The sequence below is a fragment of the Terrapene carolina genome, unplaced genomic scaffold, assembly GCF_002925995.2.
Source record: "Terrapene carolina triunguis isolate 2854851 unplaced genomic scaffold, T_m_triunguis-2.0 Scaffold68, whole genome shotgun sequence".
NCBI classification, from domain to species: domain Eukaryota; kingdom Metazoa; phylum Chordata; order Testudines; family Emydidae; genus Terrapene; species Terrapene triunguis.
The window spans coordinates 70,813,595-70,832,986 of record NW_020664419.1 but is presented as its reverse complement, the minus strand read 5'-3'; the positions used below and the strand labels follow the sequence as shown (position 1 = coordinate 70,832,986).

The 19,392-nt window shown below is 39.5% G+C and overlaps 1 protein-coding gene across 1 annotated transcript; it reads left to right on the top strand.

Annotated features, from left to right (window-relative positions):
* Positions 1-1,132: 1,132 nt before the first annotated feature.
* Positions 1,133-9,399, top strand: MGAT4C (MGAT4 family member C). The gene is made up of 3 exons (XM_024205353.2): positions 1,133-1,255; positions 6,157-6,304; positions 8,243-9,399. The coding sequence occupies exons 1-3, from the start codon at positions 1,157-1,159 to the stop codon at positions 9,397-9,399; spliced, it is 1,404 nt and encodes a 467-aa protein (XP_024061121.2). The 5' UTR covers positions 1,133-1,156.
* The last annotated feature ends 9,993 nt before the right edge of the window (positions 9,400-19,392 follow it).

The following is a 19,392-nucleotide window of genomic DNA, read 5'->3' as shown; positions in this document are numbered from 1 at the left end:
GGTATTACAACCATTGCCCTTTTTGTGTTACTTTCTGAGGACAAAATTTGGTAGAGTCCTGATACTTGTTTTCATAAATAATTAGGCTGGGAGAAAACAATGTGGTGCTCTAAATATAGTCTAATTGGGCCATTTGAGCTGCTCAAGATCACCAAGTTATAGGAACAGCCTAGCTGGTCTCTCTGTTCCTCCACCATATCCCCTATACCCGGTATAGTGGTGGTGTAATCCTCCCATAGCTGGTTAACCTGGTTTCCTAGATACTTTGGATTTGTGTGGTGGATGTGTCTCATTCACTGAATATTGACATTCACTCATTTTTTATTTCCTTATTTGTTTTATCTTATCATATTGTTCTCATTCTTATAAGAGTTTAAAAAGTCTGTTGTACACACATAACTTCCTTATTCCAAAGCTCATATTTTGTCGATATGGGCTAATGTTGATGGTGAATTGTTTGCTATTATTAATACGTTGTGTGTATGTCTCACTGTTATTTAGGATCTAGTGGAGTAATTCTTCAAAATATTTGATATGTTTAATCAGCTTGGCAGAGAAAATATGGATTGTAATTTTCACTTCCAGGGTTTTTTTTTATGTTATTCATCCTGAAAGTTCTCAAAATGAATGTGCAAAATCTTTGACAAATTTCCACACATGCTTAGATCTATTTTCTATCAGCTTGGATGCCTATTGGCATGCCAATATTTATTTTTGTATGTGCAGTTTAACACTTGCATAGACCATTCTTTGCCTCAATTTATGAAAACACAGCCCCATGCAGTACGTTCATATATAAGGTCAGTGAGTGAAACTTGGTAGAATAATTAACAAAATGTAATGGACAGTATCTTAAAGAAAAATGGTCTTTCTGATTTAAACTAGACATGGATATGAGCCACAAAAGTTGAATCTGGTTTCAGGTTCATAATCCCTCAAAAGCTGGGGCTGTTTGAATTAGAGGTTTGTTTTTTAGTTTGTGGCCATCTCTAATTCAAACACATGAAGTAATGCACATGCTAATGGTTGCGATTTGGTCTCTAAGTGGTTGTGTTCTATACGTATTCAAAGAATTTAGTAACATTGTGTTTTTTTCTCCTAGGAGACCCTATATGTTTTTCTTCACGTGAAGCCCACTTTGAAATATTTGGATAAAATGAGATGCTTGCGGAAACGATCTGCAGTATCATTCTTAGGAGTCCTTGTCATTTGCCTGCTGTTCATGAACTTGTACATTGAAGATGGTTATGTCTTGGTAAGTTTCTTAGGTGGAAGAAATGGGGTCATGGAACAAGCACACAGTACAAGGTACCACAAAGCTGCAACTCTCCCGTTTTAGTGGGCTGTTCATAGTAAAGTCCCCTCAGATTGATTCATATTACATATATATATATATATATATATATATATATATATATAATATGAGAGGGTACTATTAAAATCTTGATGTTTTCTTCTTATAGAAGTAACATATATTACAGTATTTCCCACTATACGTTTAAGGAGCACTGCAGATATTACAAGTAAGGTATCTAGCACAGTGTGGAGCCATACCTCTTGAATGTTCTCCATTTTAGTCACAAAATTATCCCCATTCTGCACACATTTGGATTTCCCTCATTTTAATTCTTGAAAATTATTACATCTGAGGTCAAGACCCAGGTTCAGTCCCTACTGATAATGACCCACCCAGGAGTGTGGCATTACAGCTACAACTAATGTGACAGAAGACTCAATTACACAACAGGAATTAATCCCACATCATTTTCATTTTCTTGCATGAATATTTATTTTTCTGTGTCTCATTTTGAGTCTTTGTCATGCCATGTGTCCCATATTTGGGCTTTTGGCAGGTGGAAAGGTATTGATGGGAACCTCAAAATGTTCATGGTACCTATTGTAAACTTATGATTTAAAGGTAGGATTTCCTAAAGTACCTGAATTAGTAGCTTCAATCACTAAACTATTGATAATGTGATGTAACTCTACAGTTTGTGCTGGGCATACGCCACAATTCAAGGTCAAATGACTTCTGAGATACTAATGGTAGTGTGGACGTTGAGAGTTGGACCAGGCCCTATGAAAGGAGACAACTGTTTAAGGCCTAGCTCTTGCAGTCATATGAGTAAAGATAAGCATGAAACAGCATGATCTATGGGACAGGGTATTAGATTTGGAGTCAGGAGACCTGATTTCTCTCACTAGGTCTGCCACTGACCTGCTTGGATAAATCACAAGTCATTTTACTCCTCTGTACCTCTATTTCCCCTCGCATTCTTTGTCTTGTCTATTAAAAACATACATTGTGGGGGACAAGGGGGGTACATTTGTGTCTGTTACTATGAAACTAGCACAATGGGTCCCACTCAGCCTGTAGTCAGTACTGTAATACAAGTTATAATAAATGTGTATGGATTTTCAATATCAGGGCCAGAGACATTACTAGGCAATGTCCAATAATGTCAAACTTATGCTAAATTGAAATAGTGATTTAAAAAAAGTTAACAGGTGATATTACTATATTATCACTGCTAGCCAATCCATTTTCAAGTAATCCAAAAGAGAATCCCTGTTTTCTGGTATGCCACTCCACTTTTTGATAAATCGCTTCCTCTAGTGACATTGTTTGCATTGAGATTTTTTACAGTATCTTATTTATTCATCATCTCTTGGTTGTGATAAAATTTGACCTGGCTTATACCATATTTTCTCCCAGTGTCACTCTCCCTGATGCCTCTCTTGCTTCCGCTAATTGCTACAAATTCCCCCCAGATGCTTCTCAAAATGCATCTTTTTGGTTCGGTTTTTAAATCCTTTCCTGTCCTGTTTGCCGGCTCCCGCGATGTCTTATTCTTAATTTGTCTTTTTTTTTTACATTCACTTTCTTTCATTGTTTCTCTCATCACAAATTTGACATGTCTGAGCTCATGTAGCTCCCAGCCAAGACTTTTACTTTCTCCTGACAGTTTTCCCAGATCTCCTGATACCTTTATGGTCCATCAACCATTTTTCAAATGTGTTAGGCTGTTGGCTTTTTTATTTTATTTTATTTTATTTTATTTTTCTACATCCCTGACCACGTTTGACGGCTCCCCTGGTCCATCTGATGTTTTCTTTGCTAAGGTAGAAGATCAGCAGTTTAAATGTGGGAATTTAGAAATAATATCCCAAATAGTTCCCTTGCAGGAAAAAAACACATGTAGGGAACTGGAAACTCTCTGCAAGGCTCTCCCTGACTCCCTATATGTGTAGAGTAACACTGCCTGCGGCTCTCCTGCTAGCCACTGCCTTTGTAAAGTCCCCTTACATTAGCTGATGAGGGAATGAGGCCCATGGCTTCAGTCCTTCCCCAGCTACCTTTCTCAGATACCCAACCCAATGGAGAACAAGGCTATGATTTCCCGTCCCCCACATCTAATGTGAAATTCTTAGTATTTTTCATTAACATGGACTGTCAACGGGTGGCTGGCCCCTTTAATTGAAGCAGGTCCAGCTCCCCTGTCCCAGAACAGTTGCTGCATATGGGTATGTTTACACTGCAATTAAACACCCAGGTCTGGCCTGTGTCATTGGACTCACAAGGCTCAGGCTGCGGGGCTGTAAAATTGCAATGTAGATGTTCAGGAGACCCACAAGGGGCAAGGACCCCAGAACTGGGGCTCCAGCCTGCGCCCAAACATCTACACTGCAGTTTTAGAGCTCTGCAGCCTGAGCCCAGTCATCTGGGTCAGCCAGGGATGTTTAATTGCAGAGTAGACACAGAGAATTTGGCTAATTGAGAGGGCAGCACCGGGGCTATGTAGTGCTAGGTTGTCAGTAAGGAAGGGGGAGCAGGAGCAGTAGGAAGACCCCTGGGACGGGAGACAATGGGAACTTGCTGGGGAGAAAACCCAGGGGATGTGCATATGGGGATCCTATGAAGAGCAAAGTGTCTCTTGAGAGGCAGTTAACCCCCTCAGCTCTCAGGAAAGTTAGGGGAATCTCACAAGGTCAGTCAAATGTAGTCTAGCTAGTCCATTGACTTACATTCTAATCTGGAAAGTGATAAACATAAAGCTTTGTTTCATAACTTATCAGTAAATGCAAGGTAGCCTAGCAGCACTAGGAAGAAATTACCCAGGGAGACCTTGCAGAATGAGAGAGCATAACAGTTCAGGTAGGTGCATCTGGATGTTAGCCAAGAGAACCTGACTCAACTCATAAATGGATTATTTATTTCTTCTATAAAAGAAAAATACTGAACTTAACATGAACCTAAGATAGGTTACTGGAAGTGTTTCTTACATCCCTGATTGTGAACCTGAATAACATTGAAATAAATATTGTTTATTTTTTTGTCCTTTCTGCTTGTGTTGGCAATATTATTGTTTATTGCATAGTGCTCTCTTTTAATCAAAGCTCAAGTCACTTGTCTTGCATTAATGTATTATAGCACACGTGTGAAACTGCCATATAATTTTCTTACTCTTCTCAGGGCCAAGATCACCCAATGTGAACTATAAAAGCATTCCTAATGCTATCTCAACTCCATGGCATCACAGCTCCAATGGAAAATTTTCTTCTTTGCTTAAGCATTAAGAGACAGATGGTGTGGGTGCGACACTGTGTATGCCATAGTGCAGGGGTGGGCAAACTTTTTGGCCTGAGGGCCGCATTGGGTTTTGGAAATTGTATGGAGGGCCGGTTAGGGGAGCGGGGCTTGGCCCGGCCCCCACCCCCTATCCACTTCTCCCACTTGTGGCCCCCTGATGGTCCCCCGGACTCCTGGCCCATCCAACCCACCCTGTTCCCTGATGGCCCCCCTGGAACCTCTTCCCCATCCACCCCCCTGCTCCCTGTCCCCTGACACCCCCCCTGGAATTCCCACCCCTGACTGCCCTGCACCACCCCATCCAACCCCTCTTCTCCTTCCTGACTGCCCCCCCGGGACCCCTGCCCCATCCAACCACCCCTTCTCCCTGACCGCCTCTGGAACTCCTGCCCCTGACTGCCCTCCGCTGCCCCATCCAACCCCCCTTCCTTCCTGACTGCCCCCCCGGGGACCCCTGCCCCCATTTAACCCCTGTTCCCTGCCCTCTGACCACCCCTACCCCTATCCACACCCCTGACCACCACCCCGAACTCCCCTGCCCTCTATCCAATACGCCCTGTCCCCCACTCCCTGTCCCTTACAGCGCTGCTTGGAATACCGGTGGCTGGTGGCACTGCAGCCGCACCACCCAGCTGGAACCAGCCATGCACTGCGTAGCACAGAGCACCGGGTCAGGCCAGGCTCTGCAGCTGCGCTGCCCCAGGAGCTCGCCGCCCCACTGCCCAGAGCATTGCGCCAGTGGCGCAGTGAGCTGAGGCTGCGGGGGAGGGGGAACAGCAGGGGAGGTGCCGGGGCTAGCCTCCTGGGCCAGGAGTTCAGGGGCCAGGCAGGAGGGTCCTGCGGGCCGGATGTGGCCCGCGGGCCGTAGTTTGTCCACCTCTGCCATAGTGGTATGGAGAGCAAAGAGAAATGGGCGAGATGGGAAGGAGGCAGGACCATAACCCTACCCTTTCTCTGCCCCAGTCTATTTTGCTGGTAGGGCACGCAGTGGGTGCAGGCACCAGCATCCTTCAGCATAGTACAGTTTGTGCACTTCCCCTGCACATCAAGGATCTGGGGAAGGAATGGTCTGTACTCAGAAAAGTGCCAAAGTGGTACAGTCTTGCCTTAGGTCTGAGAATATTATTTCATGTTTCATCTGCAACAGTTTCTAATATCACAAAAAACAAAAGTTAAACACTTCCCCACTGTACTGTCGAGGGAGATTATGTCCTACTTTGAATATAGCAGCACTTTTCTGGCAATACTGTAGTGCTCTTAATTCTTCTAGAAAACTAGATCTTCAATGTTTCTGTGCCAAAGGGCTTTTTTCTCTTTCCCAATTACTCTTAATCTGAAACTATATGATAGATTTATTGTAACCAAAAATATATAATATTCAGATAACGGATTTTTAAAATGAGGTGAGATTTAAATGTTTTCCAGAAAACTAACTTTGAAAAAGTTTATTCTTTGAAATTTGTCTGCCCCCCTTGTCTGTTTGGCCGGCATTCACAAATATATTTCTCTCTGTGTATTCCCCCTCCATGGGCTCTCTCTCATTCTTTCTCTCTTCATCTTACTAGGAAGGGGACAAGCAATTAATCAGAGAAACAGCCACACACCAGCTTAATTCAGAGCGCTATGTTCACACTTTTAAAGACTTGTCAAATTTCTCAGGATCTATAAATGTTTCCTATCGCTATCTAGCTGGCACACCTTTGCCAAGGAAAAGTAAGTAACCAGAATCTGACTTTCATTAAATGAAGATGTTACCTCAGATGTTTTTTTTACATAAATTAATTATTTCATTTTAGAACTGTGTGAAAACTCTTTGACCTACAGTGACATTCACAATGCTGCCTGTTCCATAGATTTCCCATCGTACTTCTGCACAGGGATGATACAGGGGAACAATGCACTTGTGGTGCACTTCTGGGTCTCCATGGATTGAGATGGGTAGAACCACTGAATCCTCATTTATGTGGATCCTATAGCTGGGAACAACCATATATAGGGCATGAAGGTCATTCCATAAGCTGGGACCATAGAGGGACTCAGCCACAGCACTATAGCCTGCAATGGGGGGCGGGGTAGATTTTCCTGCACTCAGGGCCCAGGTAGGACAGTTCCAAATAGTCTGGTTATTCTGACTTTATGCAGTTGGTCTAATAAAAGATATTGTCTCACCCACCTCATTTCTCTAATATTCTCACTTTAGGCAGGAGTCAAGACTTTCACCCGCGCACTGAAACATGCCAATATTTGGCTTTCGACAGGTCACCTTGGGGCACCAAATCAATCATTTCACACACAAACAAAGGAAATGAGGGTCAGAATGGAGAAGTCCAAGCATATGTCCAATGCATAAGTCCAAGCACCGAGAGAAAAATAAGACATCTGTGAGTTGTTGGTCTTCCTAGGACAGGGTTGCAATGTAAATTTTAGTTGAAATAAGGTTTGAGAAGTTTGGGGTTGTGTAGGCAGTGCTGATGACTGATGGCATTTGTACTACTCCATTTTGAGTAGACAGCTTAGAGGAAGGCCACAGGACACCTCATTGGAACATGATTGCAATATTTCACCCATGCTCACATTATCTGCAAAATTTTGCAAATCAAAATATTTACCTAGAGTTTTGGTCAGCTGCAATGGAAATGAAGCATACTAGTTTTAACATGAACCTATCTTTACAGAAAATATGGGGATGAACTGATTTTCTTAAAAGTGTAGTTGCTCACAATTCCAACAGAGATTGCATTCCATTCAAACAGCTAGATTCTAATAATAGATTTGGAGTACATGTTAACAAATATCTGAAAGAATTAAGCTAATGCTGTATGCACATGTGCAAGAAGAGCTATTTCAAAATACCGCAGAAGGCAAAATCTCACCCAAAAGATTTTAAATGCACTAAAAACTACTTATAGAACTACTTATACTTATATATACTTATATAAAGATATAATATTCAGTAGTAAATTGTATTGTACTTTTAAGTAAAATCTGATTTACTTGTCTCAAATTCAATACCCTGGTCTATTTCTTACTGAAAATATAAAGGAAGTTTGTAATAGGAATTCTAACAAGGAAAAATTAGAGAATTGGGAAATATTTTAAAACTGAAAATGCTAGAAGAAATCATCCATGAAAAGTTTAGAAATCCTCAAAACTATGTATAAATGTAATCAAGCTTGTTATGGTACCATAAAATGGTAAAAGCAAGGCCATTATTCTTTAACTCATATTTTGTGCTATTTTTCATAATGGCTTGACTTAAGAACAATTTGTGAGCCATAACTTTTCAATCCCATTTCTTTATAGCTTTAACATTGTCTATATGTATTTCTTTTTTTCTAATAGGCATATATGCACACATCACTTTGGCTTTAGTCCATTTCACAACACTTCTTGCAGTTAAGAAACTAATGTTTAATTCAGTAGTCTCCATATGTCAAATTGCTTACAACATAATTCTTCTTTCATGAAAAAACATAGAACAGTTTTTGTAGCATACCCTTAATACGTTTACATATTAAACATCCCAGACTTCATCATTCAGAAGGTTTCTTTAATACACTACAGGCCTGGAGGTTAGCTTTGTTGCTATATGATTTTCAAAGCCTGATTCACGTTCAGTTATTCTTTCTCTCTGAATTTTCTTTTGCACAGGGTATCTTACAATTGGACTATCCTCAGTCAAACGGAAAAAGGGGAATTATTTGCTCGAGACGATCAAGTCCATATTTGAGCAGTCAAGTTATGAGGAACTGAAGGAAATTACGGTGGTGGTTCACCTAGCAGATTTTGACTCATCCTGGTGTGAAGGGATGGTCCAGGATATTTCACAGAAATTTGCCCATCACATCATTGCTGGCAGGTTAATGGTTATCCATGCCCCTGAGGAGTACTATCCAGTACTGGATGGCCTTAAGAGAAATTACAATGACCCAGAAGACCGTGTGAAGTTCCGATCCAAACAAAATGTAGATTATGCTTTCCTGCTTAACTTTTGTGCTAATCTTTCTGATTATTATGTCATGCTAGAAGATGACGTTCGATGCTCTAAAAACTTCTTGACTGCTGTTAAGAAAGTAATTACCTCGCGAGAAGGTTCCTATTGGGTGACTCTGGAGTTTTCCAAACTGGGCTATATTGGAAAGCTATACCACTCCCATGACCTCCCACGCCTGGCTCATTTTTTGCTGATGTTTTACCAGGAAATGCCTTGTGATTGGCTGCTAATCCATTTCCGTGGGTTGTTAGCTCAAAAGGATGTCATCCGCTTTAAGCCATCTCTGTTCCAGCACATGGGATATTATTCATCCTACAAAGGAGCTGAGAACAAGCTAAAGGATGACGACTTTGAAGAGGATTCATTTGACATCCCTGACAACCCGCCCGCAAATCTTCACACCAACATGAATGTCTTTGAAAACTACGAAGCAAGCAAGGCTTACAGCAGCATTGATGAGTACTTCTGGGGAAAAGCTCCTTCTACTGGAGATCTCTATGTGATTGTCTTTGAAAAGCCTATTAAAATCAGTAAAATTAAAGTTATCACTGGAACAGAAGACCGGCAAAATGACATCTTGCATCATGGAGCCCTGGAAGTTGGGGAAAAGATTGTAGGGAGCAAAAAAGGGAGGCAATGTACTACTTACTTGAGACTAGGGGAGTTCAAAAATGGAAATTTTGAAATGACAGATGTAGAGCACAAAGTTCTGTTTGATATTAACTGCATGAGAATACTTGTTACCAAAAGTCAAAAGGAATGGCTGATCATTAGGAGCATTAGTATTTGGACTTCTCAGCCACCAAATCAATAAGGCAAAATTACTGAAGCTGGTCCTCCTCCTTTCGTGGTGGAGTGAATGCCATCGGTTGGGTCCCAACTGGTGTCATTCCCCAAGGAGACTGACTGACTTCCAATTATTTACTACTGACACTGGAAATCTGGGGAAATCATAAAACAAGCAAAAGCAATTTATTTTGTACTAGTCCGCCAGGCAATATACAAACACTAGTTTGTTGGAATGTTTGAATTTTATAGGAAATGCAAACAAGTTCTCATCCATCACTTAAGATTCAGAAATCCTTCTCTTTTATTTTAATTTCTCCTTTGGGAAGAACTGCTGTACTAAACAAAGCCAATGCTTTTCCATTATTCAGAAGTTTTGTAAGCTTTGACCAGTATGTTGTCAGATGAAATTTGACTCCATCATAGCCACATATAAATTAATAATCAGATGGTAGTACATGTTTGTACAATAGTTGGTGGTGTATTTGTTTGAAAGACAGTTGTGATAATGAAAGTCCATTAATGGAGCTTGCAATTTCATTTGAGCACTGTAAGAAAACAGTGTGGTTAAACATTGTGACTTATTTTAAATGAAAATACATGTACAGTTATAGATCTGACATGACAATACTGTAAAAATAGTTAATTGCATTCACTATCCTGTCTCAACAAATATGCTTTGTTCTTCTCCCAGGGTCCTGGCATTGAAATGGGTCTTTCTGTCACATGGGGCCCAACCCTGCAATCCTTATTCAAGCAGTCACACGGTCAATGGGAGTTTTGCTTGAATAAGGACTGCAGGGTCAGCCCCTGAGCTTTAAGGACAAAATTATCCTTTTGGATTTTCATGGCAGTAGTTTTCATCTTTAATATTCTCTCTTCCAGCACATTCAGAGCTCCCTGTGATGTCAGTGGGAGAACTGCACAAAGCTGAGCACTACCGTATGGTCCAAGAGAAGAGTTTTGCACTCAGTGTTTAGATCAGTGGTGGGCAACCTGGGGCCCATCAGGGTAATCTGATTGCGGGCTGCAAGACATTTTGCTGACATTGAACGTCCGCAGGCATTGCCCCCGCAGCTCCCAGTGGCTGCGGTTCACTATTCCCAGCCAATGGGAGCTGCGGGAAGCAATCAGATTATCCTGATGGGCCACATGCGGCCTGCAGGCCACAGGTTTCCCACCACTGGTTTAGATGTCCATCTCTCATCCAATGCAAATGAAAGATATATAAGGTTCAGCAGTAGAGGCTGAAGGTGATCACTGATCTTCCCTGGTTGATGTCTCTGCAATAGCGCTGTGTGAAACATCTCCCACTATTTGCAAAAGCAAGAATCCTGGTTTTGCTGGATGTGTGAGAAGTAAATACTTTGCCAAGTTAGTTTTGAATTTTTTCAGATTTTTCAATGCGGAATAAATTGTCTTAGGAGCTCAGATGATGTCCCCAGATGTCAGATGTCTCCAGATGTCCCCAGATGATGTTTTGGTCTATATATTTATATACTACCTAGACCTGTTCCTTTGAGGTGCTGAGCACCTACTGACAGGGGCTGATTGTCCTCCATTCCTATTGACTTCAGTGGGAGTTGTGAGCTTTAATTCTTCACAGAATCAGACCCCATATGTATACAGTACATATTATATATAAACACATCTGGATTACCATAGACTCATAGACTTTAAGGTCAGAAGTGACCATTATGATCTTCTAGTCTGACCTCCTGCACAACGCAGGCCACAGAATCTCACTCACCCACTCCTGTAACAAACCCCTGACCTATGTCTGAGCTATTGAAGTCCTCAACTTGTGGTTTAAAGACTTCAAGGTGCAGAGAATCCTCCAGCAAGTGACCCGTGCCCCACTCTGCAGAGGAAGGCGAAAAACCCCCAGGACCTCTGCCAATCTGTCCTGGAGGAAAATTCCTTCCCGACCCCAAATATGGCAATCAGCTAAACCCTGAACATGTGGGCACGACTCACCAGCCAGACACCTAGGGAAGAATTCTCTGTAGTAACTCAGATTCCACCCTATCTAGTGTCCCATCACAGGCCATAGGAGATCTTATTCTTCTTTAAGGCATTCCAAAAACTTTCTTTAAAGATACTGGGAGCTACACAAATATATCAATAGCAGCACAGATGAAAACTATATTACTAGTCTCATGAATATTGTCGTAATCATCAAATTGCATGTGCTGGTTTCAGTTGAATCTAGGAGGTAAGGATTAAATTGCAAGAATTCCTGTACTGACCAAAAACTCCAAGTGGAAGTGAACTAAATATTGTACTCTGCATACTAGCAAGCCTGACATGGCTATTTCATAAGGGCAGATTATTCACAGGTCTACAAGAAGCAGCAATCTAATTGCTTTTCCTGATTCATAAATCCTACTAAATTCAGATGCAGGTTTGGCAAATCCCTACTTACAGCAGCAATGTACTTTAAAATAGATGGTCTAGTAAATACCTTTACAAAGTACACAAAAGTGTCCCCTTCCCAAAGAGAAGAGTCTTTGTTTCTCTTGTTTCTTAATACCTACCCAGAACTGTAATCTCTGTGAAAACACGATATTTTAAATACAGTTTGGCAGTTCAACTTCAGACACCACTGCAGTTTAGCTAAATTAAAAATACCCACTAAGCTTAAACCAATACTTATCTAAATATACATGAAAGACTTGCTATTTATATTTTAAATTATTTTCCATGGTAACCAGCTAATTTTATGGTCAACCCTAATACTCCTTTAAACACACAATAAATTCTTTTTTGCTTCGTTTACCATTAGTGACAAAGAAATCTCAATAAGGGGCACTGAATACCTGAAAACTGGTGTAGAAACTAGCTACCTGGTTATATATAAATGTGCTGTTTCCAAAACAAATACATTTTGAATTAGCACAGATAGTAAACACAATCCCAAGGCTTTAGATGCCCATGCAATCAAAGCCATATTCAATATGAATGTTTTAGAATAAATTAAATGTTCTCTGCACAAACCTGAAGTAATTTAATAGCTATTGTAAACCATAAATAGTAAATATTTTTAAAATCATTTATTGAGCTGTGCTTCCCCCTCCCTATCTCCCCCCCCCCCAAATCTTACCATTAATGAAGCTGGAAAAAAAGCACATGTTGCTGTGTTTACTGAAAAACAAACTATTTTGTAGTTATGACAACAATTTTGGGGGGTGAAATTCACCCCAGTGCAGAGGAATGGCACAAGGTCCCTCCCATCAGTTAAATCCCATTTAAAGCCTATTTTCATGGCTTATGTGGGACAAATGCTGTCCCTATGCATCAGGATAAATTTCACCCTTGTGAACGTGACTGGCAAATTTTATACATGATTTTTTTTTTCCTGTGAAAATGATGATTTCCCCCCCTGGAATAAATTTACAAGAATAAGAGTTTTTCAAAAGTTAGCATTTTGCTATGCATCCTGCAAAAAAGCTATTTCTTAGCAAAAGGGACACTATTTAATCATATTTGTGAATTCTCACCAACATTCCCCAAAGTACTGGATTTTCTTTTTTTTACTACTGACTACTGATGAAGCAAATAATTGGTAGTTTCACACAGTTCTATTCACTGGTGAGTACAGGTGTTTCTATGTTTTTGTTATTGTGTATTTCTTGTGTTCATTCGTGGATCAAATGTCCAGTTCCCTTGTACTGAAATGGAAATGTAGAACCATTTTTTAAATATGATACTGTAGCCTGCATACTAATGGATCCATTCTTCATTGGGCATATATGTATCATTCCACTGGCATTACTTGGAGTTGCATATGTGCATCAAAGGGAAAATAGACTTTTTTAAATGTAATGCCCGTGGGCTTTTTTTTTCTTTACTAAGAGTCAGTTTTTTCCATCCTTATTCATAGTGGGTAGTCCCTTTGACTGGGACCAGTTGAGGAGTAAACTACTACTTAATATGAGTAAGGAGGAAGAATCTAGCCTTAATTTGCTGCAGTTTATGCTACAAACCCAAGTGAAAGTAGTTGTCTGGCTACACCATATCATTGTTTATTCCCTGTACTGTATATTCTCTAATGAAGAGACTTCACTAAGGTGCTATATGAATGTATTGTTTTTACATCAGTCTGATCTAATATGATCTGTTTTAGCATTCACCCAGTATTCTGTTGTGTTAGGCACAGTTAATGTTTTGTTTTTTTAAGAAAGCAAATGAAGATCCTTTTCTTTATTGGATTAAAAATAAAATCAAAATTAAAGTGCTTCACCTTGGAAAACTGTAAAAGGGAACATGGTTAGACATCTTATCTGCAAATACAACCGGCCTTCATTTTGAAATGTTATACCAGTCTTGGTGGAATTGACACCACTGAATAATCACATCTGACGTAGGCATTTGTGATCCCTGCATGTTTGAATGAGTTAGAAGTTAACAGCAGTGACACATTATGTATAATGAGATGATGTAAAATAACACATTCTCATATGGCACAGTGCTTTGCAACAACCAGGTGGGATATACAAGTGGATTCCAATGAAAACAACTAATATGATTCCTTTCTCTGTCAGATTCTAAATAAGGTAAATAACTTGAATCACAACCACTGTGTCAGCTTTCTCATATGCTCTCACTGAAGTCAATTGCAAAATTTCAACTGGCTTCAATGGGAGCAGGATTAGTGCTATGTAATATTCACACTTGGAGGTGTGGATTTAAAGGTTCATGAAGTAACTATTTATGCAGAACTAAAACCAAAAATCTATGGTCCTTATGTTTCCATTTTTCTTCTCAGCACTAAAGATGGTCTGAAATGGAAGTAGCCTCCGTGCTGGTTGCTCTTTGTATCATAACTCTACTGCAGTGCGACATCATTCCCACCTTGCCTCCAGAGGCTCTTCTAGGAGTTTTGAAACAGTGAATCTATTCCAGTGTTACCTAATCTACAGTATTATTTCTCAAGTGCCAGTTGCGGGTAGTACTTCTGAAAACAATATTGTATAGAGACAGGATCGATACCGCCATAAATGATGATCGAGAAGAGAAAGTATCCGCCATATTAGTGTGTCACTACTATAAAACTTAGAGAAATCCAAAACAGAGTGGACCAGCTTTTATTCATTATTGGATATTTGCTAGTTGTCAAACTGCCTACTAAGGGCCCAGAGTGAAATTCACCCATGTACAGAGAGACAACAAATGGCTTATAAGTCATTTATATCCCAATTAAGCCTTGAAAATAATTAAGTGGGATTTAAATGGTTAATCAAGCCTTGTGCTGGCCCTATGCACAAGGGGGTGTGTATGAATTGTGCCTTCAACTAATGAGTCTGAACATAAAAAGCAACTTTTATTTCCTCTGTTCACCTCATTAGATACAGCTGTGTCTTACTTCTGTCCTTCCAATTGCTCTTTATTCAGTCATATTTTCTTTTTTCTTCCTAGCACTTTAGAAAATCAGGACTCCTGAGACAGCAGTGTTCTTAGGTTAAAAGTCTGAATTCTGGTTGGCTTTGAATTGCTGTATTTCCCCAATCTCTGTATGAAATGATCCAGTTTCTTACTATGCTTGGCAAATAAGCCTCACAAGCATGAAGTTCAATTTTGTTGGCTGTTCCCCATCACACATACTGTTATTAGGACAAGGTTGTCTGGATAACTATATCAAGCAAAAATTTTGATTTTGATTTTGTTTGTTTTTTGTGAGGTTTTTTTTTTAAATTAAGTTTATTTCCCAAGGGTAAATAGATACCTTATAAAAAGTGTTGGTGTTTAATTTTTAAAACAAGGATCCAAACTTTCTTTGTGGTTATACCGTATCTTTTGCGAGCAGTTTGAAAAGATGACATTTACACACAATGCCATGGTAATAAGAAAAAACTGAATACAAGAATTAAATATATTTAGTAGAGGAAGAAACCATGTGTTGCTGGGCAACTGGATCAAACGGGTATATTTATTTTGTGGAATTGCACTTAAGCCGTTAAACTTCTTGTTTAAGGGCAGAGGAATAGCATACTCCTTCCTGTCCCCATATTGTATTAACCTTTTTACAGAGAGACATCCACATGGCCCTAGCTTTGTCCTGCTCTTGCTGCTTCAATGAAAATAATGTGTTCAACTTTAAAAAGGATTGACCTAGGCATGCTCAGAGATGTGGCCCAGAAACGATTGTATTAGCAATCTACTCAGGTCAGTGTGGTTCGGCAATGGAATAATCTTGTCTACGTACATGAATAGAGTTGTGGCAGACATGGGGAAATAGTTATTTATCCTTGCTATAGTACATGTAATTTATTTTAAAATAAATGAAATGACATGAAAAGACTTTTTGTGCTAACATCTTTCAGGTAGTGGTTATAGAGTGTTCTTTTAACTGTGCATACCACATTTTAGTTTATATAACTACGGCCAAAAATGCATCTTTCCAGCAATGAAAGGCATAATTTTGTAGAAAATTGGACAAATGGGGTATCTTGCAGTTCAAGACTTGTATCTGCATTGTTCTGATAGCCCAATGTTAGATGAATTACCACAGAAGTTGAAGAAGGTGAACAATTGTAAAATCTTGAGGCTACTTTCCTCAGTGCAACCTGCACTCATGACAACTGCGGTTGCTAGGGCTTATTTCAGGGCTTCACATCTCCTCTTGCTGCTGCTTAGTAGCTACTGAGAGTCACTGGCTTTTTACATGAAGGCTATATTCAATTGCTTTCTGATTAAGGCAACATATATTGCTACTTGTGAGATATCAGATCCTGTGTAACATTTAAATCTGTACTTCCCATAGTACACTTCCGAACGTTATATAAATATGTGTGTGTGTGTGTGTCCTCCCTTCCTCTCTATCTCTCTCATTTATTTCAGTACTGAGCAAATCAGAATCATGGAAAAGGTGAGGTAAGGTGAAAATTCCCCCTTATCTTGATTTAATAAATCAAGTCTACTGTTACCATTGATTTTTCAGCATTAATCTTTTCATTTGGCCATTCTCATTATTTTGAAATAGCATATCCACTGGGAAGACAATAAACATGCCAATAATTCAATTTTAAAATGTGCACAACCCCCCTTCCCGCATTAATAATGGTGAAGCAGTTTTCAGTTGTCAAAATATGTGCTACTCTATACCCATGCACATCCAGCAAGGCAAATTGCTTTGTTTACCAGTCCTGCAAAGATTCTTGGTGTCAGTTTGCTTTGGCTTTTGAGAGCTGAGCCAGTTTTCTGTCCTCCATGGAACTGAATAGCCTCTTTCAAAAATAAATAAATAAATAAATCAGTTCATCTCTCTGGTGAATGTCTGGTTGGCTTTCAAAGATGGAGTTTCTTGTTTTTTTTCCATAAAAAACTGTGTCTAAGAGCCAGCCTGCGGTCTTGCCTCAGCCTGCTGCCCCCACCCACACACTTATTTTCTTCTGGAATCAGGAAGTTTTTGTTTACCCATGGAGTCTTCAACTTCGTGAGCAGCTGACAAGGTTCAGCATATATCTTCCTTTAAAGATTTTTTTATTTAGGAGGATTTGAAGTAGAACTCAGAATATATTCCCCAAAGGAGATAAAATGTTTGCTTGAACATCCCAAACGTCTAAAATTCCTGAGAGAGTTTGAGGGGGAAAAAGGCAGTAGAAGAGGTAAATAGAATTATATATATTAAAAATGCAACAAAAAAACCAAAGCTACAGATTCCTCCTTTTCTAAAGACTCCGAGTTCCAGACACTCTGGTTAAAGAGAGAGACCCTTTTTTAATCAAACCAATGCATCAAAAATAATTTGTGCATTGGTTTTTCCACAGTGAATAGTTCTTTCTTTTGACATTTAGTCACATTCCAAAGAACATAGCCTCCTGGGTAATACCTCTTGCCAAGATGTGGCATGTCTTTTGTAAACAGAGATCCTTTCTTCTGAATATCAGTTGCATTATAATTAGTATATTTAGCTAAACTGTAAATAAGAGTTAACTTATTCCTGACTTGCAATACTTGCAAAACTTTCTAGATATTTTTATTGGGGGATTAAATTAATGCCATATAATAGCTTTAGGACAAGCACATGATTTAGAAGACACAACTCTGTTCTAATTTCAAGGTAGATTCGCCTAAAAAATGATATTAAGAGGACAGATTTTAATCCATAACAACTATATTTAAACTTTCCACTCTGCTAAAAAAAATTATCATCCTTGCTCCAGGGCTATGTGAAAATTTTTGCAAGTAAAGCTAAATTGCTGGAAAAAATGTCTTTCTCCCTGATATTTTCATTAGTTTTTGCCTTCAGCATAACCGCACATCCCTCCAACTTTGCTTAGAGAAACTAAGTTTCCTTGTATCACATACTTCCTTCTACTTAGCTATATTGGACCAAATCCTGAGCAAGTATAAATCATCACAATTCTGTTTAACTCAATAGAGTAACCCCAATTTACACCTTCTGAAGACCTAATCCATTATCTTCCTCAATGAACTAAAGGGTTGTGTTTGTTTATAACTAATTGGCTTGCAGTCAAATCGTTCTGGCAATGCTTTTTTGAATGTTCAGAGAATTGTATAACATTTTGCAAAATTTTGAAAGATTCCTTACCAGGATCCTAAAGCTAAAGTTGTAGTAAAATCCCACAGATGTCAGAACATAGTCAGAATTCTCAAAAAAGAAAGTTTGGATGTAGCTCTCACTTCCCTATCTTTCTCCTACTTTATTTTAGGACTCTGATACCCATACTTACTACAAACAATACCTTACACCATGAGAAGTCCCACCATAATGGAGCTATTGGTGGAATAAGGTGCTACTCAGTATGAGTAAAGTTATCAGAATCTGGCCCTTAGTTATCTCCCTTGTAACTGTAGCAATGAAAAGTGCACCCTATTGATTGTTGCAATACAAAGACAACTAAGCCACATTGCCAGTGATGGCTCCCGTCAATGGAATATTTCTTCCCTTTCCTGCTCCTCACTCTGAGTTCAATCCAAAGTCTGTTGGAGTCAATGGGACTCTTCCTATTAACTGCAGCGTGCTTTCGATCCAGCCCATCTTTATTTGGATGACAGTTTCTGTCTGAGGTGTTTTACTCACAAAGCTGTATAATGTCACAGAACATTAACCCCAAAGGAAAACACCATTTTGGAGAAGATAAGTCCTGGGTCAAGTTCAGAGGAGAATCTTAGAGAGTCTAGATAGGGGCCAGAGTTTAAAGGTACTTAGGTGCCTAAAGATGTGGATGGGCACCTGATGTGTTTTTTTCAAAAGCGTCTAGGTACCTAACTCCCATTGATTTCAATTGATTTCAGATGCATAAAAAATCTGGCCCTAAGTCCCTGACCTGGCACACACTTATGTGCATGCTTAACATTAAACAGTCCCATTGAAATCAGGAGTTGGGGCTGAAGTTGGTGTAACTTACATCTTCTCCCAGCCTCATTGTGGTGCATGTTACATCAGTTTAAACTCTTCTACACTTTTTTTTACTTCCTTTTTTTCTTGGTTTTCCTCTGCACACCCCCACACCTCCCAAAAAGCACCCCTCTTGCCCTTATTTCTGGAATTACCCCTTTCAGAGCAGTGCTTTCTGGAATGACAGAGGGGCATGGCAGGAATATGCTTTGAGGGTTACCTGTAAGAAAAATATGTCTTGGTGTTAAAACACCTGAAAGTAGAATTGCTAATAACTCAGTGCCAGTAGTGAATCATGGCCTATAGCTGAGCCATTTTCCGCTTGTTATGAGTTCAAGTTCTCTCTCTCTTTTTATTATTATTATTATTATTATTATTTTATTTTTACTATTTTACATATAAAGTACAAGGAAATGAAAAATTCTACATTTAATCTTCTGGTTTATATAGATTTAGAACTTTTTCAGAATTTGTAAACATGGAAACCTTTACCATCTGGTGAGCATGCTTTGGTTGGTCTCCCAGCCAAAGCTGCCCAGCATGTCTTGGAAAAGTTCCTAGCTCTTATTAACAAAGAACAAAATCCCTCTTTGTTGTTAGTTTATGGGCCAGATTCTACTCTCTGTTACACTGACACAAATCTGCAACTCCAGTAAC